Here is a 9799-nt window from a genome sequence, read left to right as displayed (position 1 = left end):
GATTGGTAGGCCTAAGGCTACTTTCACACTAGCATTTTTGCTCGATCCGGCAGGTTATAGCAAAACCGCTTCCGTTACTGATAGTGGCAGTCAGCTGTAATAATGTGTTTATTAAAGCAAAAAAATAAAATAAAGTGAATTACCCACCTCATCCACTTGCACATGCAGAGACAGACACTCCTCTCTTGATACAGAATGACCTGCGTGATGACATCACCATGCTCTCCCAGCATGATCGCTGGGAGCACATGATGACATTATCACATTTGGACTTCAAGTCCTTCGGCATTAGGAGAGGAGTGACTGTCTCTGTGTGTGAAAGTGGATGAGGTCATTTTTTTTACCCTCTTAATGGCCACAGTGATATATTGTTGTGGATGCAGTGTGACATCCAGTATACTTTTATATTATCCAGTATATTTTAACATTTCACTGGTCCCAGCCCCCACAGCAGTTCCACCACCATCTGCATAACAGCCATCCAGCCCTGTTTCTTATTGTCACGAAGAGCAGAGGCTGCAGTTAACAGCCGCAACCGTGCCTACAAAGAATATGTCTTTTCTTGGTGCCGTTTTGGGTGTGGCGGCACAAGCAGCTGCACAGTCTCCAACTGAAAACTTTAGGAGGCGGATTCTGAGCTGCCGCTATCACAAGTGGACTTTAAAAGTCTCTTCAAGAGAATCTGTTGTGGAGACAAACTTCTGGTCTTCACTTCAGTGATTCATTTTCATTCGGACTCATTGAGACTACTGTAACTGATATTAAAATATTAAACTGAAGATTATAAGACTGGCTGAGGAAAAATCTAATCTGACTGGGACTTAGGGCCTTACACACTGAGACGGTGAGGGTTCTGAAGTTAGAGAACAGTGCTTGGAAGAGGAGACTCTTCCAGACTACTGGAGCAACCACAAGAAGACCACGTTTTACTATCCCTTCCAGAGAGCAGCATATGTTGACACCTCAACTGTGTCCGGGGAACCAAGCAGAGCGTTGGGGCCACTCAAAACCTAGCCATTGCAATTGCTACAATGACGGCTTCAGAGGAGATGCAGGAGAGGAGCATTGACTTGGTGGCGTAGATGCAAAAACATCTGTTTGAGCGAATGAGGAGGAGCGCTGTTTGCTGCCTTCGCGCAGGCTTAGTCAAGTCATGTGATATCCAATGTCAGGACTGGCCTGGCTACCCACCAAGCCCTGTAGAGCACAGGCAACCAGTGTCCAGCACACAGTCCCTTTCTGGCCGCACACTGCACAGCAACATCACAAGACATTACAGACAGTAAGTGTAGACCAGTGGTTCTCAACCTTTTCACACCAAGTGACAAGCTATACGAAATAAGCACGGAAGGAAGCAAACAGTCATACATATTAACCACATAAGACTGTCCTCATGCCACTGGCATGCTCTTTTCTAATCCTCTGTCAGAAGTTCCTTCAGATTTGAAAGAGAGATTAGACGACATTCAGCGAGAGACACCACATTAGGACCCATGATAGATGACTATTACTATTTAAATTACATACCACACTACCAAACATGCAGGAGAATACAAAACTTCATACTTCTTACATCCTCTGATATAGATGTTCTCTATTCTCATCTTGTCCATTCAGACCAGACTGCCATTATAAATTCTTTCAGCCACATCCCATCTCTGCAGAATTTGACAAACAGACATCTTAGGTTCCTTCTTTTCTATCATGATCCCCACTTTTTAAACCCCCCACCCTGCCACCCCTCCATACTGTGCCCACTGTGCTCCCCAATACTATACTGTAGAAACAGATAGTCCCCTTGAAAATATTAGTACCCCACAGACCCCCAGTGCCTCCTTCAATAATTGTGCCCAGCAAATACTGCCCCTGACAATAATAGTGCTGTAAACATTGTGTCCCCCCAAAATAATTGTTGTAAACTGATACTGTGCCAAGTTGTCCACAGCAACAATATTCCCACCAATAGTAAAAATTATCTCCCAGAGCACCCTTAGTGGTAATAGTGCCCCTATAGTACCCTAAATAGTTTCAATTGGTCCCCTATTAATAATAAAGCCCCAGATAATGTCCACAGTAGTAATAATGCCCAATAATAGTGACCCCAGTAGAACCATTTTCCCCATAGTTCGTCTACCCTCAATTGTGGCCCAACAATATGCTTTCAAAGAAATATAAAAACACAAATACTTGTCCTTCATACTGCTGTCAGTGATGCAGGTCTGTGATCCGAGCTGTATCTTGCTTGGGCTTAAGCCTTGCAATGATGATGTCATTGTGCCGTCTGTTCTGGCCTCTGATAGGCTACAGCCACTAGGGCCAAAGCCTATCAAATTGGCACAAGTAGGGTTTCTACACTTTATTTCCAACTTGCTTGAAAATTGGGCTTTATGGGGAAAGCTTAGATATTTGCACCAAAATTGCACCACAATTCGGTAGAAAATTCTGCCTCAAAGTAAGCCAACCAATAGTAGTTATAGAGGCAGTGTCTATCCCTGTACCACATTTATCAACCCGCCCGGACACCTCTGATATATCCAGTGCATGTCCAGATAGCCAGTCTAAATATACTCCATTGATAGGAGTAGTAAACCTGGGCCATTGTGTGTGTGTTTACAGCTCGCCATTCAGTGATACGAGGTCAAACCTGCTGGTAACTCAATATCAGACAAAAAAAGCAGGAAAGTGGTAAATATACGCTGGCTGTCCAGTAATATGTTTAATGGTAGAGAATATTAATAGTTTTGAGTGAATTAAAGTCCATGAAGTAGAAACTTTGATTTGCTGCAAAGCCGAATTTCCTTGTGCATTGTAGTAACAAATCGATTTCCCCTAAAATGGGTAAAAAAAATTAAAAAGGAGCTGTTAGGGGCACAGATCGGTTCATAACATGGAGCAGTATAAGGGGCCGGAGAAAGTGCTGGCTTATTTGCAGGAGGTGGAGAGGAAAGCCGAGGATGTGCTGGTGGACAGGCGGCAGATTGTGGACCTCGACATTAAAAGGAATCAGAATTGGGAGGCCTTACGAGCGCTCGGCAGAGACCCCCGTCAATCAGGTCCCGTGACCGTTTGCTTCGGTGACATGTTCATAAACCTTCCGATAGATAAAACCAAGGAGATGATTCATCGGGATCAGGAACAGTTGGAGGCAGAAATCAAAAACCTTTGCTCGCAGTTAAAAGTGAAGGTGAACCAGCTATATGAGGCGCAAGGGAAGCCAGAGCTGAAGGGCTTTAGCCTGGCCCCGCTGGATACGGATGAAATCAAGGCGATCAATAAAGTTTTGAAAGGATGAATGTAAAGAAAGAAGACATTGTGGTATCCTCCAAGAGTCGGCATTTCAGGTCATAATCTTCATGACTGCTGGCGGTCAGAGAGGGAGAAGCATTAACTTCCAGCAGCCTCCTGCGAAAACAGCAAGACTATCAAAAGATGGCGGCAATTCTGAGCGCAGAACTGTACGAATTGTGTAACGATGACCGGTATCTGTGGACGCGATTTCTATGGTAACTGTGTATTTTGTTTCTCGAAAAAAAAAAAATTTAAATTAAAAAATATGTACCTCATCAGTTTGAGCATGTAGAATCGGCTGTAGCCATCTTGATTGAAGATTCCGTGCAAAATCCCATGCGTGGTGATGGCCGATGTGGTGCTAGATCTTCAATCAAGATGGCGGCGGCCGGGTCTTTGCAATTAAATGGATGAAGTAGGTACGATTTTATTTATTTTATTATACCCTTTAACCCCTTACCGACATATGACGTAATAGTACGTCATAGTGGGAAGTGACTTCCCACAATTTGAGATACTAGTATGTCATGCTGATTGCCGGGCACGGCAGTGGTGTGCACCTAATCAGTATAGGAGCCAGGCAGTCACTGATAGCCCTGTTGTTTCCGCTGGCATTGCTGCAAATGCCGATGCCAACAGATTAACCCCTTCTATGCCACGGTCATCACTGGTGAAGGTATTTGCAGTCAGTCAGGGTTCCAACCTGTCCCTGCTCTGCAGTTCTGGGGATTCGATGGGTGAGAAGGCAGCCTGATGCCTTGCAGAGACATCGGGACATGCCATATACGAAAACCTAGGAGATCCAATCCCAGGCCAGCTCATTGTAATACACTAACAGTAATGTAATGCATTGTAGAAGGGATCATACCCTTAAAAGTTGAAGTCTCAGAGTGAACAAAATTAAAGTAAAAAAAGTGATTTTAATAATAATAATAAAAAAATGCCCCTTTCCGTTAAAGTGAAAAAGAAATCCACATATTAGGTAATGCTGTGTCCGTAACGGTCATCTCTATAAAATATCACATAATCTACCCCATTAAACACAGAGAAAAAAATATAAATAAAAACAGTGTCCAAAAAAACTTTTTTATTCCGCTTTCAGAACAAAAAGTGCAACACCTAGGGATCAAAAAGTCATATGTACCCCATAATAGTATCAATAAAACCGTCACATTATTCTGAATAAAATTTGCCCCTACATGAGACATTTGGGCAAAAAAATATAAAAAATATCACTGTCAGAAAATGGAGACACTAAGGCCCCTTTCACACGGGCGAGTTTTCCTCACTGAATCAGGACCCATTCATTTCTATGGCGCTGTTCAGATGAGTGGTGATTTTCACGCAAGCTCTATTTTGTACGTTTTTCACGCAACGCAGGCCCCATAGAAGTGAATGGGGCAGCGTGAAAATCGCAAGCATCCACAAGCAAGTGCGGATGCGGTGCGATTTTCACGCACAGTTGCTAAGAGACAATCGGGATGGGGACCCGATCTTTATTATTTTCCCTTATAACATGGTTATAAGGGAAAATAATAGCATTCTAAATACAGAATGCATAGTACAATGGCGCTGGAGGGGTTAAAAAAATAATAATAATAATTTAACTCACCTTTATCCACTTGCTTGTGCAGCCCAGCTTCTCTTCTGTGCTGTGTACAGGAAAAGGACCTGTGGTGACGTCACTCCGGTCATCACATGGTCCATCACATGATCTTTTTCCATGGTGATGGATCATGTGATGGACCATGTGATGACCGGAGTGACATCACCACAGGTCCTTTTCCTGTACACAGCACAGAAGAGAAGTCGGGCTGCACGAGCAAGTGGATTAAGGTGAGTTTAATTATTTCATTTTATTTTTTAACCCCTCCAGCGCCATTGTACTATGCATTCTGTATTCAGAATGAAATTATTTTCCCTTAACCATGTTATAAGGGAAAATAATACAATCTACAGAACACCGATCCCAAGCCAAATTTCTGTGAAGAAGTTCGGGTTTGGGAACCAAACATGACGATTTTTCTCACGCGCTTGCAAAACACATTACAATGTTTTGCACTTGCGCAGAAAAATCGTGCTTGTTCCCGCAATGCACCCGAACCTTTTTCCGCAACGCTGGTGTGAAAGAGGCCTAAAATAAGATTTTTGTGTTTTAAAAATGCTTTCATTGTCTTAAAGTGAAATAAATGTAAAAAGTATACATATTAGGTATTGCCGCATCCGTAACAATCTGATCTATAAAGATTTCACCTATCCCCTCAGATGAATGTCGTAAAAAAAAAAACTGTACCAAAACAACCAATACAGTAATTTAGAGCGAATACAATTTATATGTACCCCAAATTAGTATCAATAAAATTGTCACCTTATCCTGTAGTTTCCAAAATGGGGTACATTTTTGGGAGTTACTACTGTAGGGTGCATCTGGGGGGCTTCAAATGGGACATAGTGTCTAAAAGACAGTCGATCAAAATCTGCCTTCCAAAAACCAAATGGCGCTCCTTTCCTTTGGCTCCCTGCTGTGCGCCCATACAGCCGTTTACGACCACATGTGGGTTGTTTCTGTAAACTGTAGAATCATTGATAATAGATTGTGAGTTTTGTTTGGCTGTTAACCCTTAATGTGCTACATAAAAATATGGATTGAAATAAAAAATCTGTCAAAAAAGTAACATTTTGAAATGTAATCTCCATTTTTCTTTAATTATTGTGGAATACCTAATGGGTTAACAAAGTCTGTAAAATCAGTTTTGAATAATGCAAATGGGGTCATTTATGGGTGGTTTCCACTACGTAAGCCCCACAAAGTAACTTTATAATTGAACTGGTCCTTAAAAAGTGGGTTTGGAATTGTTCTTAAAGAATTGCTTCTAAAGTTGACATTTTCAAAATGATGTAAACAAATTTTTCTAAATTTCTGGAAAATTTAGATTTTTTTCATAAATAAAAATTAAATATATCAACTCACTTTTACCACTATGATGAAGTACAATGTGCAACGATAAAACAATCTCAGAACGTTTTGGATAAGTAAACGTGTTCCAAAGTTATTACCACATAAAGTGACACATGTTAGATTTGCAAAAATGTTCTGGGCAGGAAGGTGAAAACAGGCCTGGGCTAGAAGGGGTTAATAAACTCAGATGCCACGATCAGCTATGAACGGGGCATCTGAGGGGCACAATGACGGGAAGCTGCGCAATCGCCGCTCCCTGTCATCACACCCACTACTTACAAAGAAATGCACTTCAACGCAAAGCTGATTTTTTCGGTAAAATTTGGTGAGGCAGCCGAATAAAATTTTACAAAACTTCTCTTCTCACTAAATATTAACATGAACCAAAATAATCAAAATTGAAGCATATTTAAAGGATAAATGCTTCAATGTGTATATCAAAAGTATTTACTAGTAGAAAAATAAGAAAGACAATAACTGCAATGTGATCACAACATGAAGAAACACACAATATTTAAAAGGAATGTGTCATCAGAAAATGACCTATTGTTTAAACACATTTTTGTTTTAAACTTTTTTTTATTTATTTTTTATTTCTATCTATCTATCTATCTAGCTCCTTATCTATCTAAAAAAATAAAATCAATCAGCAGCAATCTCTCAGAAGAATTTATCACCCATGCGAACGCAACGTTTCGTCTAAAACACTAGAGCCTTTCTCAAGCAACAATAAAACAATGAAGCTTGAGAAAGGCTCTCGTGTTTGAGATGAAATGTTGCGCTCACATGGGTGATACATTCTTCTGTTTTACCTTTATGTTTCATGAGAGCGCTGCAGATTTTTTTTATTATTTGGACTATAGTTCCGTTCCTTTAGGCTTGCACCTCTGTCATCTATCTCATATCTATCTATTTTTGAGGTGAGAGAGGTGACAAAGGAAATGTCCATTTCTCTTCTGTAATGCATGAGGCGGCATATCTTTATGTATTTGTTCTATGGGTGGTGTGACATTGTGGTGCGGGCTAGGTATGAGTGTCTACTGGGGGGCCTATAAGGGGGGTCGCTCCACACTAGTGGGGTTATCCAACCATTTGGTTTCCCGACAGTTAGGGGCCGTCTCTCCAGTTTTGGAGTGATGACCTCTTTCTTTGCTTCTCTAGTAATGCCACATTATTTACACACCGTTACCATTTTAATGACGAGACCCCTCTGTTTCTGGTTGGCTTAAGAACCTAAGTATCCAGTATTATTTTCTATATACTCGTCTCTTTTCTATATTTAGTTTAATTTAATATATGCCGGCCCTCTGTAATTGCCCTACAAGCATGTTTGCCGTTTTTCAATAGGGTGTTAGCGCCATAGTAATAGCTAGAGAGCTTGTCGGTGATTACTGACTATAGAACATGTTGCCCTCTTGTTTCCCTTTTCCAAGATGGCTGCCGCACAGTTCGGAGTGGCAGAGTGTATGTCAGACATGCTCAATACACCTTTGGCTTTCCTCTGCCTCCTCTATTTTTCCTTGACATGCACATTGGCGCCAGGTGAACGCCGTTATCGGTGTGCACACATCTTGTTTGTCCCCTGGTGAGACTAATCTTTTGATCTATTCATTTAGTAATCATTTGCATATGAAGTATACAGGTGTAATCATGTGTGTAATGCGTATTAATCATGGTATTATGTGATTGGTACTCACTGTATTATGTATAGGGATATGATAACTATGTGCACAAGTCTATGAATACATCATGATGTACTATGGCACCGTGCACTTTTTATGGCACTTTTAGCAATTAAATTTAGTTTTTTTTATGTTTAATTATGTATTTTGATTAATGATTCATTGCACATGCACTTTGTGTATATATATATATGATCTGTTCACATGTATAACTAGAAAGGCTCTAGTGTTGCGCATCCACATGGGTAAATAAAAGCTTTTTTTTTCCATTTTACTGATTTTGGAGAGGTGCCTTTTTGCTACTATATCTATCTATCTATCTATCTATCTATCTATCTATCTATCTATCTATTTTTAAATGTATATAATCCAGCAATTTTTACATTGGCCTCTAGATCAAATAATGGATCTCGATTTCATGCTCTCTACAGGTAACAGCTGTTTTCATTATCACCACAGGCAGAATTACAATGACGAGTAACACCTCTGTATAGATAACAAAGGATCCATCACTCAGAATAGGCAATATCACAGCTTATCTGCTCCCTCCTGAACTCTGCACAGGTCACACAACATCCTTAGAAAACTCTCCCATAGACGTCAATAGGGTCATCTCCTGTCCATTGTGTCTGTGGCCCATGTTGGTGCTCTGAGGAAGTCTTAACATGTTGTAAGTCTAGAGACCAGGGCAGGATTTATTTATTTTATTTATTTATTTATTTGTTTGTTTATTTTAAAATATAGTGAAATGGAAAATTAAGAAAAAAACACACCAAAAATCTTACAAATGTGTTTAACATAAAAATGTGATTTAACCACATACTGTGCGCAATCCAATCAAGGAATAACTTACTGTAGGCTCTGCAGCAACGCCAATGTTCCGCTAGGTATTATGGTCAGCACAAATGTGCACTAATACTTACCGAATACTCCATATAAATATGTGCCAAAAATTGCACCAAATATTTCCATAGATGATCTGCACCAGAAGTATATCCAAGAGATCTGCGCCTGAACGCTCTAGAGAATGAGTAATAGATGAGATGCGCCAACAGTATGAAGGTCCTGAGTTGAGATTTGTCCACAGATGTAAATATCACTCCCCCAGTTCGGGGCTTATAGGACAAACTCACCGCTACTTGTGTAGATAGTTGGTCTCACACGCTGCGCGTCCTGTCGGCGTCCTGAGAGTAGTCCGCCTGCAGTGTGCAGAGGGCTCAGTACAGCTATTGGACTGGCTGCACCGCTTGGTTCCACAGAGGCTCGTATATCGGATGCCTTGTTGGTTTAGAGCTCGCCGCCAGGTAAGTTCTCGGTGCACATTACTAATAGTGCTGTCAAGATGATAAAAAGCAATATTTTCCGTTCTGTCAATAAGACCAGACAAAAAGATGCAGGTTTACCAACAAAGAATTAAAAGAAAACATTTTCTACTTATTAAAGCTTTTCCAGTAGTTTAATAAAGTGGAGGGGTCAATGGTAGTAACTTACACACACAGCACTGCTACACACACACCTGACAGACAGCTCTGCTACACAGCTGACAGACACACACAGGACAGCTGCATACACCCCATGACCAACACAGCTATACTATACAGATAACTATATATATATGGGCACATTTATTAGGACCAGCGTTTTAGATGCCGGTACTAATAACCCCTATAGCTGGTAGTGATTCTCCGAAGTTAAGAAGCGTCGGCCTATTTATAACTTCGGTGGATCCTCCGCCAGTTCTAAATGTGAAACCGCTTCCTAGCTTCCTAGCTGTCTTACATTTAGACCATTTTCCACTCCTGAAACAGGTCCATCTGCTTCCCTGCCAAGTTCATACCTACTTTTTTACACCTGACATGAGCGTTTAAAA

The 9799-nt window shown here is 40.8% G+C and overlaps 1 protein-coding gene across 1 annotated transcript; it reads left to right on the top strand.

The window, feature by feature from the left end:
• The first annotated feature begins 2887 nt into the window (after positions 1 to 2887).
• On the top strand, positions 2888 to 3456 carry LOC122929504 (p53 and DNA damage-regulated protein 1-like). The gene has a single exon (XM_044283109.1). It carries the CDS (start codon positions 2888 to 2890, stop codon positions 3290 to 3292), a length of 405 nt encoding a protein of 134 aa, XP_044139044.1. The 3' UTR covers positions 3293 to 3456.
• The last annotated feature ends 6343 nt before the right edge of the window (positions 3457 to 9799 follow it).

Source organism: Bufo gargarizans, chromosome 2 (assembly GCF_014858855.1).
Source record: "Bufo gargarizans isolate SCDJY-AF-19 chromosome 2, ASM1485885v1, whole genome shotgun sequence".
NCBI classification, from domain to species: Eukaryota; Metazoa; Chordata; class Amphibia; order Anura; family Bufonidae; genus Bufo; species Bufo gargarizans.
The sequence above is the reverse complement of the archived record's forward strand: the minus strand, read 5'-3'. Positions and strand labels throughout refer to the sequence as shown.